The following is a 21,139-nucleotide window of genomic DNA, read 5'->3' on the forward strand; positions in this document are numbered from 1 at the left end:
GGCAGGAGCTGGCCTGGCTAGACATCGCCAACTAGGGCGAAGCATTCCGATCCGAACGGAAGGGACCAGCATCTTGGCCTCCTTCTCGATCGCATTTCCAAGATCAACAAGCCAAAGACCGATGTCCTCACGCTTCCGCCCGGCCGTGGACAACAGCGAAGACAAAACAGGTCCCGCACGAGCGTGTCGGTGACCAGTAGCCTGGTGAGAAGAACGTTCCGGCTGCAGGGACGTCCTTGTCGTTTCATTCAAGGGCAAAAGGTAAGGGTGAGCCGGGTCACGTCTGAGACCTTTATCGCCGCAGGAAAACGATCGGAGCTTCCTGCCGACAGCGGCTCGCCTCCCCTGCAGCCGAGCTGTGTTGAGGGTGGTGAGGAGAAAATTGCTATAGGGGAGATAAGGGGTTGGAACGAGATACGGTGTGAATTCCACACGGAAGCGCCTGCGAAGCTGAAAGCGCCCCTCGATTTCAACACGGTAGGTCCGACACGGCCGACTTTTCCTCCCAGGCGTTTGGTTGACAAGAGGACTTAAATTTCCTTTTAATTTGTTGCCGCCATTTAACTATCAGGAGAAATCACTTACACACCCAGATCCTGGCTTCTCTAGAAAAACGAGATAAGACAGACCTGTCACGATATTTAGTCACATCTTGGGGCTGTTTGGACGTCCCTTTCCCCTGCTCCCCTCGCGGCCCCTGTCCTCTTGCCCTTCCTCACCCCCCTCCTTCGAAATCAAACAAACAGCGAAAAGCAAACACGTAACACGCACATTGGGGAAGTTCTTCATTCCCGGCACTGCGTGGTTTTGTCATCTCGTTTGGTGTCTATCGATCGGAGTCTTCTCTTCCACCTGCAGGTGACTCATCGAGGCGATTTTCCAAATCAGGACAGTTCTGCTCTCAAGGGAAATAGGGAGAGAAGCTGCTCGAAACAACTTTCTCTCCCTCGGGGTGCTGCCATTCGGAGGGGCGCCTGGCCTGCAGAACAGCCCCCTCCCGCCCACTCCTCCAGGGCTTCCGGTCTGCTTTTCAAACCCCTCCCTCCCTTCCCTCCTTCCCTCCTTCCTTCCTTCCTTCCTTCCTTCCTTCCTTCCTTCCTTCCTTCCTTCCTTCCTTCCGCCTTCCACAAATATTTTGATTGTCTCCCACCCAAGTGCAGCCCCGAGGACCCAAAATTAAGGAGCAGACTGTGTTCGGCCACAGTAGCATCTCAGAGGGCGCCCGCAAACCCAGGGGAAAAGCAATCTCTCCTGAACCCCCAGCAATAACCCTTGTCCCACCCGAAAACCATCCCTTCCCCTTTCCACAGTAATGATTCTGAGTTTTACTTCTGTAGAAAAAATATTTTTAAAATAGTTTTAGATAAAAACCCAGAGTTAGTTTCGGCAATAAACTACGAACATATTTTCAGCTTCGATGTGGGGGTTCTGGTTTACATTGTTTTATTATGGCGCACGGCCTTGATAATTTCTACACAAAGGGAAGTTAAAGAAATGTTGGATGCGTATCATGTTAAAGGAACATAGACAACTAAGCTTAGAGGTGGATCGAACCCGAGATGCATCTGTTTTGAACACGCAGCTCTTAGAAGCAGGTGAGTTATTGCCTGCAATGGTGGACAACCACGCATTCAACAGGTAGGTGCGGCGTGCCTGGCTCACGGCGGTCGTCCACCTAGCACTGGGGGGGGAGAGGGGACAAACAGCAGAAGAGGCCACGGAAAGGACCCCCGCCCGGGGGAGGCATGCATTTCAGCTACGTGTGTTGTTAGCAGACGTGAGCACTCCACTTTTGGAGGGGATGCCAGCAACTTCTGACTGCTGAGGGGCTTTAAGCTGACGGGGGACGCTGGGGGTGCAAGGGTAAGTAGGGAGGTCAGGGGCCCTCAGAGAAGGGAGGGTCACACAAGGATTTGCAGGAGGGGAGGCACAGCCATGCTACCGTGTGGGGCAAGAACGGTCCACGGGGAGAGCGTCAGGGGGCAGGGGAGCAGTCCCTTCGTGGGGGGGCAAGACCTTTCCTCTGCCCTCCTAGGGCCTCCCGCTGGGCCTGAGAATTAAACTGACCAGAGAGAGAGTGACAGGGGCTAATCGGAGCGTGTGCCACGGACATGGGCATCCCGAGGGAAAAGAAGGCCCAGGGAAGGGGCCAGGCGGGAGCGTGCCGGCACCCGGTGGACGAGGAGAGGCGACTGTGGAAAAGCCGCCGCGGCACGCGGGGCGCCCGAGGCCGGCGGGGCTGCCTGTGACCAGGAAAACCTCCCCATTCCACATCCTCGCCTAAATCACACGCCTGCTAAATCCCTTTTCCCGTGTGACCTGACCTACTCTCGGGCTCCAGGGATCAGGACGTCGACTGTATGCAAGAGGAGTGAGTGACCGACAGATCCAAATGTCCCCGGAAAGTCGATTAGGGTGAGCACTGAGAACTGCGTCCGAAGCCATCATTGTGAGGTCACTTACCATTGCCCTGCACTAGAACAAGAATGGAGCAGCTTCTGCAAAAGACAGGACATCCCCGAGCTGTCCTCAGTCCTGGACAATACCAAGCATAGTCCCTCCTAGGTTTTTAGAGTAAAATTATCAGCCTCTAATTAGCATCTAATTAGGTATGCACCGAACTGAGCCTTTTCTCTGATGCTAAACCTACTTGAGAAACACAAAACTGTAAAAGAATACCTTTTTATCTGTTCTATGCCAGAAGATTTAGGGATGTCATTTTTTTAAAAGGAAGATTTAATTTTAGAACTAGCAAAAGAAAGCTAAAAAGTGAAGTTCACAATACTTGCAGAATACCGACGACATTAAATAGTTTTATTATAAACAGCGACTGTTGCATGAATGAGTGAAAATGATAACAAAACGGCCATCATTTATTTTCCATCCGCTGTATCCCAATCACTGCTATTTTTAAGCATTTGACACAAAATATTTTATTTATTCTTCACAGTGATAATAGTAAGAGGTATTATTATTAGGTTCAAGTTGCAGAGGAGGAAATAGAGACTCAGGGAGGGTGAGCAGCCCACCGAAGGCCACACGGCCCAGAAGCTGTGTTTTGCCTTCACTGCCGTGGAAAGCTGCCTCCCCGTGCTGAATGACAGCTAGATGCTCAGATGCAGAGGCAAAGAGAACACAGTCCACAGGCGTCCGGAATTTTTTAGATTTTTGATCCTCCAAGATTTTTTTCCAGCAACGAAAAAGGAGATCACCTTTTCTTTTGCACTAGTCATGTGTCCTGTTTAAAGAAACTATACAGAGTCCCTCCACATTGTCCCCTTCGGCACCCCAGCCCCCAAATTAACTACAAAGAATGCGTTGGAGTACCCATTTCCAGATTTTTGCCCCAAGAGGCTTGTTTCCAGACTCCATTTAATCAGACTAAGTGTAATAAGCTGTTGTGTGTTTATCTCTTTAGGTACCCGATGTTTCTTCACATATAAACAGCCCGAGGGAGAGGTTAGAATGATAAAGTTCTGGAGAGTTCTGGAACACCTTGTTCACTTTTACAGAACAGTCCAACCCCCAGGCTTACACTCCACCTCATCCCCTCTCATTAACTTTCCAAGGAGTTTTAAAAATTCTCTCTCGTGCCTCCCAACCTCCCCACCCCTGTGGCCAAGCCCATAAGCAATGCTGAATTGCTCATTTAATAAAAGTACATTTTCCCTGTGTTTATGCCAAAGTTCAAAGTGTAATGACCCAACAGAGTTTGCCCAGGAGGCTAACTGATGTGTCAGAAACAGCCACTCCTTCGCAACCCATTGGTCGGAATCAGAGTAATAACAATAACATTTTAGGCAAGAGAATTGGGCTTCTTGTGTACTTTGGGGGACATGAATTATCTTTACAACACCTATAGGAGCCAAAGTCATCATATAAAACTATACTAAATAATAGTTCACGTACCAGCTGCTCGTCGGGCTTCAGAATAATATAAATAAATACAAAAACAATCAACCATGCAGAAGAAGAACTCGGTGTCTACGCTCCAATTCTAATAATCCCCAAAGTAGTAAATAACTTCCCGGCCCTTTTCCTTAGACTGGGGTGATCACGGCAGCGCACGCACTTGGGGCGGGGCTCGCGCATCTTCCTCCCACTCGGCGCCTCCGGGCCGATCACACGTTAACGTCTCTTTATTTCAAGCCCATGGTCCAACCTGGGAGATGGCACATCCCGTGTCAAAGCGGGAAATTCGGGGTACTAGATCACCTTTCAGAAAGGCTCTCTGAGCACCCCATTTCCCAACAATGAAGATATCCAAGTTCATTATGAACACCCACGGCACGAAATGAACAACTGTCGAAGAAAGAAAAACGCTCCCGAAAGGTTTCTTAATGGGAAGAGGTCAGAGATGTCGTTCCGCAGTACATATCGCTGTGGAGAAAGAAGGGAAAGCCACCGTGACGTTTGTTTATGTACGCCTTCGGGGCGTAAAAATCAAACCCACCCTCCCTGCATGCGAGGGAGGCTGCAAAGAGAACCGTCAAGGGCAACGGACGGCAACCGAGCGGCGTCGGGGGCCGTCTCTGTCCCGGCCTTTGCCTTCGTCACAGACAGTTTGCTCCACCGGGGGTTCAGGGAACGGCTGTGTCTTCCCGGCCGCATCTCCTTCCGGGCCCTTCATCCGCGTCCCCCTCGTCTCCCCGCCCAGGCGCCTTTCCTCCCGCTCGTCCCTCCCCTTCCCATCTCTCCCTTCGGTGGGCCCTCCATGTCTGCCTTGGTTTCCCCTTTCCACGTCCCTCTTCCCACTGGCCGTGTAGCTCCTTTCAAAAATACGTTTTTCATTGGTAGCCGAAATTTCTAAACACGAATTTATAATGTAAATACCGGCAAACCTTTCTAACCGCCTAAGTGTTAGAGCGAGAACGTAGAATTATCCACAAAGGGGCTAAGTGGGGACTTTGCTCAAGGAGAGAAACTCATTTAAATGATTTAAAAGAAGCTATTACGACACACTGTTTTCCCAGTGACCTTCAAATATTTATCTTCTCCGTATAGTACACACACTGTAATCGAAACTCAGACACCATGTCAAGACCAGCGAGCTAACCATCTAATCAGTAAACACATTACTGCTGGTACATGAGTTTCTCTTAAAAGTAAATTTAGTTCTATCCTTTGACTATTGAAAGTGAAAAAAATAGATTTGCATACACACTGTGCACAAGAATGTGAAATAAGATTCGAAAAGCCGCAAGAAGGGGCCATGGAGAATGAATGGAGAGACAGACAGAACGCCCTTTAGTGGAGATGGAGAATTGTCTCACTGCGGGTGGGAGGAAAATTACTTGTCAACGTGTGCAAATAAGGGCGGGCCAGAGCAAAGCGTTTCACCAGGAGGTTTCTGCGGCCCACCCCCACCTCCTCCTCCAGCCTCTGCTTTTCCCTCTGCGTTGCCTTGGGGTGGTTCTCTTTCTCTCCCCATCACCCAAATATATTTATTCACGGTTGGCAAACAAGAAAACGCTGTGAAAATTTTATTAAAATCTTGAAAACAAAAAGTGAAAACAACATAGAATGGATTTCTAGAGTGGTGTGTAAGCCGTGCCTTAAAAAAAAAAAAAAATCTATGCACTGCAAATGATTTTAATTCTTCCTTAGCTTCAAACTTGTGTGTATTGTGTACCTAGTTGGGGAAATGAACCAGACTTCTTCTGGAGACCATCAGAATTTTGAATCTCCATCAAAAAGAATTCGTCGAGGTGAAATTCACGCAGCGGGACCGAGACCTCTTTAACGCCGGCGGCTCAGCGCCACGGCGTTTGAGATTCTGGGGTCTCCCCTGCACACTCCCCTGCACACTGTTTCTCCTTCACCGTCCCTCGCCCTCCCACCTGTCCCGGGGATGTTTTGGAAAGAATGTTCTAAAGGCTAAAGAGCTGGGAACGCTTCGAGCAGAGGGGGCGCCAGCCCCCCGCGCCCGCCCTCCGTCCCCGGCCTTCCTCGCTCTGCTGCCCTCTGCCCCCCCCCCGGGGACGTCGCGTGCCCCCTTCCTCCCCCACGACGCACCCTGCCTACCCCTCAATGTCTTTTATTCCATTGACTTGACTTCCGTTCCCCCCCACACACCTAAGTCTTGGGGTCCCTCCCGTTCTCCAGCACGCCCACCATATTCGCCCCCCCTTTCCCATCTATCTCACGCTCAGGTGTCTGGAGCCTACAGGTTCCCTCCTCCCCGTTCCGCTGGCAGCCACCTGTCCACCCACCTGTCCACCCGCCCGCCCGTCCATCCACCGCGCCCCACATTTCCAAACTTCGTCGTCCCAGCCCAAGGCTCTGGGGGCGCCCTCTGACGGTCCCGCCTCATTCTTCCGCTTCCGTCCTCGCTCATCCCTCCCTCCGGGTCTCCCAGCGCCCCCTGCAGGTTTCCCTCCATTTCGCCTCTTCGCCCCCCTCCCCAGGTCTCTCAGCGCCCCCTGCAGGCTCCCCTCTATTTCTCCTCTTCATCCTCCCTGGGTCTCTCGGCAGCCCGTGCAGGTCCCCCTCTTTTCCCCCTCTTCATCCGTCCCGCGTCCCAGGCCTCAGCACCCCTGCGGGTCCCCCCATATCGCCCCCGTCGTCTGTCACCCCTCCCCCCTGGCTCCGCCTCTTGCACGCCCCCCCCTTTTTCCGCCCTGCGCCTGCGCACAGCCATTCTCGATCTTCGTGCCCTGGCGGCCGCCAGCGGGCAGTGGCCTGCTGCACGCGGCTGGAGACCGAGCCCCCCCGGACTGGGCGGGCCGGGCACCGAGGCCACGCCTCCCAGGTGAGGGGCGGACCGCGGGCCTGGACTCCGCAGAGCGCGCGCTGCCCTGCAGTGGGCGGGCGGGAGGGGCCGTGCCAGGGAGGGGCTGGGAGTAGGGGGCGCCCCAAGCCTGGAGGGTGCATGCATGTGCCCGGCCTGAGGCCGGCGGGCCGACGCTTCGTGCGCCAGACAAAGCCCGCATGGCTCACACGGTGCATACGGTGGTCGACAGCTTGCTCAGGCCTCACCTCCCGAGACCTAGGACGTGCATTTGCTGAAAGCCCACTCGGACCCAAATCTGTTGGTTCTAGAATCTTCTGAGCAATCAATCACCTGCTTTAGCCTAAATCCTGCTTCGGCTCGGCCCCTCCTAGGCCTAGTCTGAGTCAACTTGCCCCTGACCACTATGAGACCTAAAGCCTCCTGAGGCCAGAACCTCCTCAGGCCTTGATCAGCCCCAAAGCCTGGGGGGCCCACACCCCACCGTGCCCTACCAAGACTGCTTGCTTCTTTCCCAAACAGGCCAAGCCAAAATGGCAGGGCCCGAGGCCTGCGACCCTTTGGAACAGTTCACCAAAATCAAAGAACTGGAGCTGGTGCCAGGAAAAGCCCCGGAGGAGGAAGGGGTGGAGAGAGAGCGCGGGGTGCGCAGGGAGAAGGGGCCCTCGAGCCCCAGGGAGGCGGAGGCCGAGCTCCCCCGGGGGGCTCTCCAGACCCAGGTGCCCCAGGGAGAGGCAGGCCTGGGGCCGGCCCCCGCGGAGGAGAGCGAGAAGCAGATCCTGACCCTGCAAGCCGTGAGCCTCACGCCGGACGCCGTGGAGCTGCAGGACGTGGACTGGCTGACATCGCAGCACCAGGACGGGCTGCAGGTGCTGGTGCCGCCGGGCGGCGGGCTGGAGTCGCTTCTGTGGGTGGAAGACGAGGCCCAGCAGAGCCTGCACCCGTGCGTGGCCATCAACATCCCGGAGGAGGTGTACTCGCTCCCGGAGCTGGGGCTGATGCAGTTCCACGTTCTGGAGGAGAGCGTGGCCGTGGCCGTGGCCGGTGGAGACGGCGCCCTGGTGGCGAGCCCGGAGGAAAGCACCAGGTTGATAAAGGTACGGCGGGTTTTAAAAAACGGACCGCTTACCTGGGCCGGGGGGAGGGAGCCCAGAAAAACAGAAAACGGCTTTTTTTAAGTCGCCCTTTATATAGAATCGTGTATGTACAGGCAGTTTACAATTAAACACAGACCAAATAATTCCCAGGAAAATGCTAGGGGACCCCGTGTTCTTCTTTAAGAGTTTAAAATGTTACACTAATTAGAATACTACGAGGTGCCTTGTGTTCTGTTTTGTTTTGTTTTTTAAAATAGTATTTTTCACCAAAACCCTCGACGGCTTAATAATCACAGCGTGCACGTTCAGCTGCAGTGGCCGATCTGTGCCACTTCGAATTTGTTTTCCTTTATGTATTTCTCAGTCTTCTCAAGGCAAAGAGTCGAATCGTCCTGTAATGTGTTGGAATGCTTATTTTTGTCCATTAGTTTGAGAAAGGTCCGGAGGAGGCCCAGCCACCGGCAGAAGGCGTTGTCGGGGAAAACCCAGAGAAGCAAATCTTCTTTCTGGAAGCCAGGCCCGGAGATGACGGAAGAAGCGAAATCGTCCTGACGATCTCAAACTTAAACATCGCAGAACCCGACGATCAGCTTGCGTCCGGTCAGCCGCATGCTGCAGAAGACAGGAAGGAGACCCAAGGTAGGCCGGCCCGTCCTGGGTGACCGAGTCGGCGCGAACCGGCCAAGGGACCGTCGTTGACGTTCTAAGCGGTCGACTCCTAATTGCTTTGAAAATATCAGGAAATGGGAGAAATTTTAAATTAATGTTCTGGGCTGTAGGTCAAGTCCGAAAGAGCTGCGTTTTGCACACGAATGTTTTAGAGGTGTAGCGAAAACGCGCCTGCAAAGCGCTATAAACATAAATAGAAGGTCCCGACCTGCTCCCGGTTTGCAGCCCCGTTGAGGGTGGGGGTGGGGACGGAGGAGCAGGGATGGGGACAAGAGCAAATGCTATAGGGCCAGGGGCACCGGCGTCCTGAAGGCAGCAGAGGCGCCTTCTACAGAAGGGCAAGTCTAAGTGAGACCAGAAAACAGGGCTCGGAAGCCATTAAGAGTGGGGATCACGGCTCCAGGCAGCCGCAAGTGGCCTGCGGGTGCAGCTTTGTGATGACAGTGGACAGTCCACAGTGTCGGGGGAGTCACGGAGGTGGGTGTTCAAAGAGGGGGGTCAGGCTGGAGCCGTGTTAAAACTGAGGTCAAATCTCGGCAGCCCACAGGGTGAATTCGACCCTCAAAATTATCTGCTTGGCTTTTGAAAAAAAAATTAGTTTTTCATTTGTTTTAAATCGAAGAGGTCACCCCCCCCCAAAAAAAAAAAAAAACATCCAGTTTCTGGCTCATTTTTAGAAAGTCCTATCTGGCGACCGCTTGGCTCTGTTTCCTCCTCCAGCAACCGATGGCGAGGGCCGGGAAGGGACTCCATTCGGAAAGCCACACCGCACGCTTTCCTTCCTGCCCGTGGTCAGAGTCGTTCGCTTAGGGTCATTGCCTCCGGCTACGGCAGGTCCTCGCTGTAAAGTTGTTAGTTGCTCTGTTGATCTATTCGAAACAAGAAATCGGACGCCCCAAATTCCTGATTCCTAGCTCATCTTTACATTTTTTAAACATACCCCCCACTACCGAATCCTAGAATATCTCCATCCTCCCCCCCCCGGCCCCCGAATGGATTTTAACCCTCGAAGAAAGACGTGTAGGACGGTGTGAACGCCGTGCCTCCTTCCCTGCAGGAGCGAAACGAAACTTCCAGTGCGATTTCTGCACGTTCGCCTCCTCCAGGATCTCGAGTTTAAACCGTCACATGAAAACTCACACCAGCGAGAAGCCACACACGTGCCACCTTTGCCTGAAAGCCTTCCGCACGGTGACGCTCCTGCGGAACCACGTCAACACCCACACAGGTGAAGCCGCGGGGAGGGCGGGGCGCGCGGCGGGCGCGAGGGCCTTGGGACACGGACCCCGCCCCGTCCGCGTGGTCCTCGGCTGCGACTTGTGCGCCTCGATTTCAGTTCGAAGCGTTGAACGTGACTGCGGTTCTTCTCGCCTCTCTCGGGGTGGGGGGGCGTCGATGGTTTCAAGGGTCGCGTCTTCATTTTTTAAAGCGTTTCGAGGCCACGCGCGATCTGCACGTTAACAAATTCCCCGGCGAATGTGCGGTCACATCTTAAACAGGTGCGTCATGTGGTCGTTTTACAGGAACCAGGCCCTACAAGTGTGGCGACTGCGACATGGCATTTGTCACCAGTGGGGAATTGGTCCGGCACCGGCGTTACAAACACACCCACGAGAAGCCTTTTAAGTGCTCCATGTGCAAGTACGCCAGCGTCGAAGTAAGTCCACTCTCACGCGTAGAGCTTCCTGGCGTCCTGTTAAGAACTCGCTGTGAAAGTTACGCTGCGTAAACCTAGCTCTAGCACCTCTTACAAAAAGAGTGTTTATTAAAGATATTATTCATACCTAATCCACGCAGGAAATAGTTCCCGTTCTGTTTTCCAAATTGAAGATAGAAAATTGGATTCCTTTTTATTTTTTGTTCCTCTCTCTCTCTGATTACCAGCTAGTGAAAGCAATATATAAAAGTGTAGAAATTACAAATAAAACTACATGTGGAACTTGAGCAATAATTCTCACATTACGTTCAGAGTTCCACCTAGCATTTTATGTGGTGCTCGGTTCCACAGAATCGAAATGTGATTTGCTCTAGCGTAGAACACAGATGCAAAATCTGATTTTTTTGCTGACGTTTTCGAGCTTAACCTCAGGGGCCCTTGGTCAGAGACAGAGCAACCTGCTTGAAGATTTAAGCGTAGCCATTTCCGCTCGCCTCACAGAGAAACGACCCCTTTCAGACTTCAGTCGTACGTCTGGCCGTTTCGACCAGACGGCTGTCGCTCTGCCTTCTAGCGGGGTCAGTGGCTGTGTGACTGCGGCGGCCGAACGCCGCAGTCAGAGTTCCGCGTTGGCGTCCTACGGTTCATTTTTAAGGACGTCGCTGTCATACCAGGACACTTGCTGGGGCCTGGTTTCGGGCCCAGTGGGAAAGAACAACTTGCCGAAACGGAACGAGGCGAAAGGGCACGCGGCCGGAGTTTAAACAGAGCGATGAGGCAACCACGTCCCCTAAGCGAGAAAATTCCACGGACCGGCTCAGAATTTGATTCCCAGAATTGTTACTATTTTTTTTTTTTCCTGCGATGACTATTTTTAAAAACGATTTCTCATCTGAGTTAAAGGTTGTGACTTCGGTTTGAAAACACACAAAACGAAGGCTTCGATGAACGAAGGCCATCTGAGGACCTTCGGCCCGGAACGGACTTCCCGCCGGCGTCCGGCCGGTTCTCAGCGCAGACTCGTGCGGCCCGCCGAGCCCTCCAGGGACGGCGTCCGCACGCAGCCTGCGCTCGGGCCTCGGGCCGACCGCTGCTGCCACCGAGCCCTCTTTCCGCAGCTCCCAAGTCTCGCTGTGCTGGTCTGCTTTGAGGGGGGCTGCCTAACCACCCTGCACCCCAACATTTCTCTAGACACACGGCAGCAGGAATGCAAGGAAACGGGGTGCCGACGACACCGGCTTGCGAGAGCTCGGGAGCCCCTGCCCCCCCAGCCCCGCCCTCGTCCTCCCTTGCGAGGCCGTCCAGAGAAGGGTCCCTCATGAGTCACGCCACTCGCCGAAACCCTCACCCTACCATTTCAACGATTCTTTTTGTTCTGCTTCCTGACGTACTTGAAGGCAGGCGCCCCTAACAACCTAACTTTTCCGATTTGGATCTCGGTTTCCGTTCTCTGTCTCCTCCCGTTCTTGAATGTTCTTCCGGCGCCTGTGTGCTTGTCACATAGCGGGGAAGGCACCGAGTGTCTCCGTCCTGAGACCACAGGCGGGGCCGCCGGAGGCTCCGCAGCATCTGTCGCCGGAGCCCGGCCGGTTGCTCTCATTTCTGCTAGAGGTAGATAAGGGCCTGAAGGACGTGAACACAATATATAAGGACAGTCAGTTCTGGAAGGCAACGAAACAGCTGGGCAAAAAAAAAATTGTTTCCCTTTAAACTAATTGCCTGGGATACGTAATTAAATTAGAGTTTCTGTTCTTCTAGTTAAAAGTTAACTTATTATAAAGAAACTAGAAACACCTAGAACCTACCTTTCATCGCAAAGACGGCCTTCCTCTGCTGTGAGTCACTTAGGGCTAGAGGACTTGGAACTGCGAAATGCCTCGGTCGGGGGTCGGTCCATTAAATAGCTGATGTTTTCAGGTTCTCACGTTATTTATGCAAAAACCCCAGAACATTCTGGCCGCTGCTTCCGCGGCATGGCCTAAACTTCGCAGCTACGGAGCATGAGTCGCCTTAGAAATGAAAAATAAAGTCCAGCATGGCCCTGAGCAGCTGGATTTCGATTTTCTCTGTGTAAAGCGAAGTTGAATACGAGAGACTCTTGAAACTACCGCTGACGATTCTCGAAGGATCGTAACGCGCACACACCACGGGAAAAACACCGTCCGCGGCCGAAAATGAAGAGCGACGGGTTTCTCGTGGTGGTCGGTGTGTGAGAGGCGCTCGGTGTTAAAATCGGACCGACGCGCCCGCCTCTCTCGTGCCGGTGAGTCCCGGCGCCTGCTGCGCCCCTAACCTTCCGTCCGTTCGCTAGGCCAGCAAGCTGAAGCGACACATCCGGTCGCACACGGGCGAGCGTCCCTTCCAGTGCTGCCTCTGCAGCTACGCCAGCAAGGACACCTACAAGCTGAAGCGGCACATGAGGACGCACTCAGGTAACAGCGCCAGGCGCCCCCGGTCGCGCCCGCAGCCGCGAGCTTGTGCGCACGGCCCCGTCGCGCCTTCCCAGCGGGCGGGCTCCGAGCCCGCGGCCTCGTGCTCACTTCGCGTCCGGGGAGTCCCCACGAACGACGGGCCGTCACCCCCTGTGACGGGGGAATCGCCCTCCACGGTTCGGGATTTGAAAGCCGCCGCCTCCGTCGGCAGCGTGCAGGCAGAGTGGCCGGCCTCGTGCAGTAGTTACCCGACAGTTGCGTAGAGAGCGTGTTTCCGTGTACCTCTCGGCCCCTCGGACCGAGGGCGGGCACTAGGTGATTAGCGAAAGGAGGAGTAGCCACCAGATGTCCGAGAGTCGCCCCTCGGGCCACGGTCCACGCAGCCGGACGGGACGGAACGCTGTCTGGGCTCGAGGGAGGGGTTTCCTGCCAAGTGGGGGTAAACGCGTGAGAAGTCGGGGCTCAGGGAGCAGAGGATGGGCTGCCGGGCCCGGGCGCGCGTCGCCGGGGGCCGCGGCCTGCGGGGCGCAGCCACCCTGCAGAGGCCCCCTCGGCCCCCGCGCCCCGCACAGGCGAGAAGCCCTACGAGTGCCACGTGTGCCAGGCACGCTTCACCCAGAGCGGCACCCTGAAAACGCACGTCCTGCAGAAGCACAGCAAGAACGCCCCCAAGTTCCAGTGTCCGCACTGCGCCACGGTCATCGCGAGGAAGAGCGACCTGCGTGAGTGTGTGTGTGGGCGGGGGGCGGGGACGTCCTTGTGCAGGGAAGGCTGCGCTGCCCCCGACCCGACCCGGACCGAGGCCGGCCCAGGTCCCGGCAGGCGGCCTGGACGAGGGTTCTCCTGGAAGTCCTGTGCTGCCATCTGGTGGCTGCATGGCGCAAGTGCAGCCACTCAGGACGCAGGCTGCTGCTGGCCCCTAGTGGGGAAGGTCCAGGGAGGATGCTCACCATCCTGCCTGCGCGGGAAGGCCCAGCGAGAAGGGACCGGCCGGCCCGAGTGCTAGGAGAGCTGATAGGAGAACCCTGGTCCGGAGGCCGGGGGAGGTCAGCCAAGCAGTGACGCTCTTCGTGTGTGCGTGTGTGTGTGTATACACACACACACGCACACGCACGCCCAACGTCCTGTGACTACGTTAGGCGTCCACCTGCGCAACCTGCACTCGTACAAAGCGACGGGGGTGACATGCCGCCACTGCTCCACCGTCTTCCACGAACGCTACGCCCTCCTGCAGCACCAGAAAACTCACAAGAACGAGAAGTCGTTCCAGTGCGAACGCTGTGGCTATGCCTGCAAGCAGGTACCGTGGCCCTCGGTTCGGGGAGGCAGAGGGAGGCAGTGGGACCTGGGGGAGGGGTGGCTGGAGGGGGCGTTTCTACCTCTTTGAAAAAACGTGACCAAAAACGTCCTGCTTTGGGAAAAGAGACTATTCACAATAACCGGAAGGCAGCCGTGAGCCAACAGGTTATAGCCACGGGCCTTAAAGCGTGGCTCACGCACCCTAGATAGAGGTCCTTGAAACCAAGCAGGGTCGTGAGGTCGAAACCGTTGTCATCAGCTAGTGAATCGATGCCAATGCGGCGTTTGCCCTTCTTGCTGCGTCGACGTTGGCACCGAGGGTGCAGAAGCAGTGGAGGGGCCTTCGGAGAAGCCACGGCGGAGACACCAAGCAGGACTGGCCACCGCTGTCCTCTCCGCCTCCGTGCACTGGCCACACAGAGAAAGGGCAGGTGCCCTTGAGAACGTCCCTGACGAAGCAGTAAACGTTACCAGCTTTATTCAGGGTTCCCTGAGCACCCCCGTTTTCCCTGTTCTGTGTGATGAGCTGGGGAGCTGGTACAGAGCAGCCGCACCCTCTCCCGAGGCGCGAGGCGTCTGGAGGATGGCGCCCGAACAAGCGTTTGGGGTGCCCACTCGGCGAGCCATTTTTCCACGAACCACGATTTTTACTTGGGAGCAAAGCGACAAACTCTGCGTATTCAGGTTTTAGATACCTAGAAACGCCCAATACCCTTTTGTCGAAAGTAGATAAAGCAAACCCATCACTTTGAGGAAAACGTATTGCCAAGGATACGATTTCAGCTTTCGAGAGGAAATTAGAATTTTGGCAAACTTATATCCACCACCATGAACTTGACAGCTTTCTGGTACTTAAAGACTTTTCCGATGAGGTCGGGGTGACTTTAAGAAAGCAGCTTTTGATATGGCGCATTGACTTGTGTCAGAAGCTGTCCATAGCCGGGCAAACCGCTTTCTTCCGAATGGCCGATCCCATTATTTTACAAATTCATGCTTCGGTGATCCACTCGAAGTGTAAGGTAGATGAACAGATTTTAGTGTAATAGACACACACAAAAAAGATCATTGGTATTGATTCAGGTTCCATGTCTTAACCAACTTTTAAGAAATTACTCCTTGGTTGAGCTTTGGTGTGAGACCGGAGAAGAAAGTCCACGTTATTTGAGAAAGCCGTTAAAATTCGTCTCCCTTTTCCCACTGCGTACCTGTGAGTAGATTTTCTCCACCCGTCTCGACGACGGCCACATCCGCCAGCGGGACGGGGCTGTCTTCTTTTCATAAGGTTTTCAGTCTTGGAAATAAAAATACGGGGCGGCCGCTTAAATTTGAATTTCAGAGAAACAACAAATACTGTTGTAAGTAAGTATGTTCCAAAGAGTACGGCTGATATTTTAACTGGCAACCTTATCTATTAGGCCAGATGTAAATGATTTCGTTTCGATAAAAGGATAATACGCGTTCACGGAAACAGGTTAACACGTCGTTGGTTTCTTGTTATTTTTAAATCGATATTTTTCCTGTTTTTAATTTCTCGATTTTGATTTCCGATACGGTCAATATTAATAGCTATCGCCCCATAAACGAACGCTCCTTGGAGCGTTAATAATTTTCAAGAGCGTCAGGGGTCCTAGGCGCGGAAGTTCGGGAACCGAACTGCTGCCTTGGTGTCTGGTGGTGACCGAGGCGGGAGCCAGCGCTAATTGTGCTTCGAATAAAGAACAGAGAGTTGTTTTTTATTTTCAGCAGACGTTGAGCCATGGGATGTTCTGAGCCGCAGGCTCATGTTTGTTCAGATGGACTAGGAGAGGCCCCTGGGAGCTGGACAGGACTTGGAGAGGCGGCCGGGGTGGGGGAGGGTGAAGGCCCAGGTGTTCACGGAGCAGAGAGCGGGCCGGGCGCCGCCGGGCACCCTGAGCGCTTCGGTCCTGGGAGAAGCCTGGCTCCCGGGCTGGACCTTGATCACCAACAGGCAGACCAGGGGGAGCAATGAGGGGCCAGGTGTGTGGAAGAGGGCGTGTGTCTCATCCAAATGATCATGGCTTCTAAATAAAAGAATGAAAATTTATAAATACGAAATTTATATTTTTCTTGATAGTGTGCTCATCCTTAGGGAGGGAGGGAAAAGTACATGATCAATAATGTCCCATCCAAAAAATAAAAAAAATAAATAAAACCCTTTGTAAATAGCTGAGCCATCTGTCTCCTTCCCGGCCCCTCCCAGGAGCGTCACATGACGGCTCACGCCCGAACCCACACCGGCGAGAAGCCGTTCACCTGCCACTTCTGCAGCAGATCTTTCCGGCAGAAGCAGCTTCTGAACATTCACGTCAAGAAATGCCACGACGCGAACTTCACCCCGACCGTTCACGTGTGCCCCAAGTGCGCCAAAGGCTTCTCCCGCTGGGTAAGCTTACGCGAGTTACGCAAAGCCCCGTGAGAAGACCCCTGTCCCGCAGGCGTAGTGTCACACCGTGGGACTTCAGACAGCATCTGTCACGCTTCAGAGGAGTGGCGACTGGTTTTCCGGAGTCACAGGACTCGCGAAAATCTTAGAAACGTGTGGTCTCCCCTGTCGCGAAAAAAGACGATCCTACACGCAAAACCTTGAATGTAGTTTTAGGGAGTTCTCAGCCTCCCTAAAAAAATATACAAAGAACCCCTGATCGAAGTGTAACATTTTAAAATTGTTCCTGGGAATTAGGTCACAGAGAGAATGCAGTTTTCAGAACATGTCATAGATGGTCTTCGTGTAAGCGCTGTGGGTCCTCTGCCAAGAAAAACATTTACTCCTCGATTTTATTCCGTTTCGTGTTGTGTTTAGTTACCGATCGATGCATGACAAATTACCTGGAAACTTGAAACAACAAACGTTTATAATCTCACCTGTTTTGTGGGTGGGGAATTTGGGAGCGGCTGGGCTGGGCGGGTCTGGCCAGTGTCCCTTAGGAGGCTGTTTTAGGATGCCAGCTGGGGCTGTGCCATCTGAAGGCCGGACGGGCTGGACAGGCCACTTCTGAGATGGCACCCTCGGTGGCCGTTGGCAGGGGACGTCGGTTCCTCACTGCGTGGGTTTTGCGTCGGGCAGCTCAAGCGTGCAAGGAAGAAGCCACGCTTGAAGCAACAGCATTACTTCTGTTCATTAGAAACAGGTCACTGAGTCCAGCCCACACTCGAGGGGTAGGACGCGGAGTCCCTTTGGCGAGGAAGTGGGTCAAAAGATGTGTGGACTTTTTAAAATCGCCACGAATGATTAGCTAGATCCTTAGATTCTAACTTTATAAACGTTTGGAATTATCCGAAGCTGTTTTTATGGGAGAAAACTTTATCTCTTCTCTTAAAATGGTAGGGTAGTTGTGCTTTTTAGGGTAGCACAGTAAGATAATTCTGGAATGTTAATGCTGTTAGTTCAAGATTTCAAATATAAGCAGTAGCAATGCTCCAAAAACAGTATTATTCATACTGAGTTAAAATTATAAAGAGTTACATCGTAAAGAATCTTCCCTTTAGTGTGAATGCCAAAAAGCACACTTGGACTTCGCCCCTAGAATACATAAAGAACTCATAATGAGGTAATAAAAAGGACAAATACCCAATTCAAAACAGGCAAATGATCTGTAGAGACATTTCTCCAAAGAAGACGTACAAACGGTTGATAAGTTCACGGGAGATGCCGGCACCCTTACTCACCAGGAAAACGCAAATCGAAATCACGGCCAATTACCCCTGGAACCAGCCGTCGGGATGGCCAAACGGAAGGAGCCGGATAATAACAGATGTGGAAAGAATGGGCCCCTCGGGCACTGCTGGTGGGGCTTTAAAATCGTGAGGCCACCTCGGAGGACAGCCTGGCCGTTTCTCAGACCGGTAAACATAACATTGCCACGTGGCCCACGGTCCTTCTCCTAGGCGTGTACCCGGAGGAATTGCAAACGTGTGACCACGCGGAGACTTGTTTACGGAGATTCGAAGCCGCGTGGTTATTTATCACGGCCGGTAGCGCAGCAGAGACCCCCACGAGCAGAGTCAGCCGACCTTCGCCGCGGGGGGACAGTAACGAGCAGAGAGGGCCCCTTCCCCACGTGGTGCTGGGCTAACCGGGCAGCCACGTAAAAAATGCGCCCTTCACAGAAATCCATCGAGAGTGGACCACGGACCGAAACGTGAAGCACAGAAGTACACAACTGCTAGCAGACAACACAGCACGACCGAGACGATTCGGGGCGCGGCGGCGACTTGAGCCGCCACGTCACGGGCACGATCCATAAAAGAAATCGCTGGGCGTCGGGTAGGTTAAACACGTCTCTGCGAAAGACGCCGTCAAGAGAATGAGAAGCTAAGACACAGGTGGGAGAAGTCATTCGCAAAAGCCACGTGTAATCAAGGACGGTCGCCCCAAACGTACAAAGAACCCTCGAAGCGCAACAATAAGAAAACAATGGACTTAATGAGGAAACAGACCAAAGACGCCTCACCAGAGAAGATGTGCAGGTGGCAAAAGGCACGGGAAAGGCTGCCCTGCATCATGCGGCATCCGGTGACTGCGAATGGAAGCAGCGAAACATCCCTGCGCTCCTAGCGGAATGGCCAAACTCTGAACTCCGACGTCACCAAGTGCTGACGGGGAGGCAGAAGGCGACACCGCGCAGCCGCTTCGTGAGACATCGCGGCGGGTTCTTACCAACCTCCACGCGGCGCTGCCGTTCGATCCGGCAGCCGTACTCCCCGGCATCGACTCAGAGGAGCGGAAAGCTACGTCTGCGCAGAACCCGCCCACAGCGGCAACCGAGAGGCGCTTCGGCCGGCGGATGGACGAACCGTCAAGCCGTGAGAACACGTGGAAGAGTCTTCGACACACGTGACTCGGTGAAAGAAGCCGACCTGCAGAGCCCGGCTGCTCTCCGAGCCCAACCATAAGACCTTCTGGAAGAGGCAGAGCCAGGGAGGTCGCCAGGGGCCGGGGCGGGGGGATGCGGGATGAACAGACGGAGCGCAGAGGATTCCCCGGCAGCGAGACTCCTCCGTGAGGCCGTGATGATGGAGACGCATCGTCCTGTGCGGCCCCAGCCCACAGGAAGTGCCACACACAGTGGGCCCTGAGGGGACCGCTGGCTCTGGGCAATCATCGTGTGTAATGCAGGTTTGTCGGTTACGGCAAACCCGTGACTCCGGGTCGGGGGGGAGGCTGTGCGGGTGTAGGGGGAGGGGTGCTTGGGTACCTCTCTCTCTCGCTTTTGCCGTGAACCTAAAACTACTCTAAAAAATAAGATCTTTAAAAATAAATAAGAGCATATCTGAACACTTGAATCCAGTCTAACTTTTTTAAGTGCGTTAGTCACAAACTGCTGCGACACACAGCAGTCCCAGTGGGTCTCTGCACCAGACTGCCGCAGGCCGGGCCCCCTTCTGCCCTGGTCAGGACCCCCACTGTGCCCTCAGAATGTTGGGGCCTCCTGTCTCGAGAACCATCTCTCCGATACAGATGTTTGCCACAAATCTTTGCCCTCTGAGTCCTAAAGAGCCTAAACGTCCTGTAGATTTATTCCACCGTTTCAAGGCTGGATGTGTTTTTGTTTGTAATTCAAGACGGACATGAGAAGTTCTTAACCATGAACTTCATGAGGCTGTAAGGAGGTCTTGGGTATGCAGATAAACAGGCACTCTTCTGGGGCAAGGAACCATAGCTTTTATGGCCTTGACCCCTAGAAGCTGCATTTGTATAATCATCACAGAAACCGGGGGTTGGCAGACTTGGTCCATCAAGGGCCAGACAGGGTCACTCTGCCCCAGCTGCTCATAATCCGAGGTCGTAGCCCGGAAGCAGCCGTAGATAACAGGTCTCAGGAACGAGGCTTGTTCCGAAACACTTGCTTTCCAAAGACAGTCGGCAGACTCGACCCCCGGGGCCAACCCCTGCGGATAGGCATAAAATGAAAGAACCGTAAATGAGCCGTGAGGGTCCCCTCCACTTAAATGTGGCTCCTTCCCGCTGCCGGCCATGAGCCAGGACAGGCCCGCCGAGCCCCACAGCGAGGTCAAGTGGAGGCCAGGCGGGACGTTGCATACAATCATCTCTTCCAATGACATGCCGCCAGGGTCTTACTTTTGCACATGAACTTCTCAAATCATGAAAGTTAGTCTAACCTATTTTAAATCCTCCTCAGTGTTCACGTGGAAGACTGTATCGCTGGTAGGCTGGCCTGGGGACTCTGTGACTCCCCGTGTTAATCCTAACCACCGTCCGTAACCGCGTGGTGGGCGGTGAGAGGGGCGAGCGGGCAGCCAAACCTCTGTGGTACGTCGCTGACTTTCCTAAAGTCAATGGCCAGGTTGGATGTCAGTGTAATATTAAGCCTCGCTTTGGAGAGGCGCATTCTAGAACGCTTTCGTCCTCTTATTGGCATCCGCGATAAATATTTGAAACGAGCTGGCTTCTGGCCAGACCCAGAAACAACGGCAAGGATCACCTTTAGGAGTCACCTGTTGGGGGCGCGGTGACTAAGGCGCGAGCCGCCCCCGCTTTCCCGCGGCCCGCGCCCTTCGGGCGGCGTTCCTCCGGGGATGCCCACCGGCCGTCGTGTGTTCCGTGTCCTTCCTCCGACAGAATAACATGCAGAGACACTCAGAGAAGTGTGACTCCGGGCAGGAAAGGTCCGCCAGCTCCGGAAAAGGGGGAAGAATGAAGAGGAAGAAGCCAGACGTCCCGAAAGAAGCGCTCGAGGGAGCCGGTACCTGGTTTCGAACGGATGGGGTTTTCGTTTGACGTAGATTTTCTCGTTATCCAGGTTCCTGGGTGCTGAGCGTTGCTCTGCAGGGGACACACCCAGACACCCTCAGGGTCAGCCCCCTCGCCCCGAAAGTCACGGTCTCCCGGGCCCAGCTCTGTTGCTGCTTCCTGCCGCTTTGGGCAGGGTTTGAATTTCATTTCTCCCCGTTGGGTTATTGACAAAGTGGGCGTGGTCGCTTCCCACCTCTCAGGAGGGAAAGGCGATGGGCCGCCCCGGCTGGGGCCGCTGGGTTCCTGGGGGACACTGTAGCGAGGCCACGTGACAGACGCACCTGCCCGCGGCTCCCCTCTCCCCGGAGCTCCCCTTAGCCGTGCCGGTGGACTGTCACTGGACTGTCCCCTGGCGCCCGGCGGAGCGCGGGATGCCGCCTTTGTTCTTGGGGCTGCTGCAAACCGCGGGGCTTAGAACAGCACAAGCTTCTTCTCTCTCAGGCGGGAGGCCGGACGTCCTCAGTGCAGGCGTCGGCAGGG

At 54.3% G+C, this 21,139-nt stretch overlaps 1 protein-coding gene and 1 long non-coding RNA gene across 4 annotated transcripts; both read left to right on the forward strand.

Moving 5' to 3' along the window:
* On the forward strand, positions 1–3,591 carry LOC107500040. Of its 3 annotated transcripts, none has more exons than XR_001594413.2 (3): positions 1–1,863; positions 2,036–2,415; positions 3,419–3,591. It is a non-coding gene; the product is annotated as an uncharacterized LOC107500040 (long non-coding RNA). The 3 variants fall into 3 exon arrangements; XR_001594414.2 differs by having other exon boundaries at positions 1–477; positions 859–1,863; positions 2,036–3,591; XR_001594412.2 differs by having other exon boundaries at positions 1–204; positions 305–1,863; positions 2,036–3,591.
* Positions 3,592–6,877: 3,286 nt separating this feature from the next.
* Positions 6,878–20,798, forward strand: CTCFL (CCCTC-binding factor like). The gene is made up of 9 exons (XM_016124948.2): positions 6,878–7,827; positions 8,256–8,466; positions 9,554–9,724; positions 10,020–10,153; positions 12,465–12,585; positions 13,158–13,307; positions 13,725–13,885; positions 16,106–16,288; positions 20,486–20,798. Exons 1-9 carry the CDS (start codon positions 7,264–7,266, stop codon positions 20,642–20,644), a joined length of 1,854 nt encoding a protein of 617 aa, XP_015980434.2. The 5' UTR covers positions 6,878–7,263; the 3' UTR covers positions 20,645–20,798.
* The last annotated feature ends 341 nt before the right edge of the window (positions 20,799–21,139 follow it).

This window comes from Rousettus aegyptiacus, unplaced genomic scaffold (genome assembly GCF_014176215.1).
Source record: "Rousettus aegyptiacus isolate mRouAeg1 unplaced genomic scaffold, mRouAeg1.p scaffold_m13_p_12, whole genome shotgun sequence".
NCBI classification, from domain to species: Eukaryota; Metazoa; Chordata; class Mammalia; order Chiroptera; family Pteropodidae; genus Rousettus; species Rousettus aegyptiacus.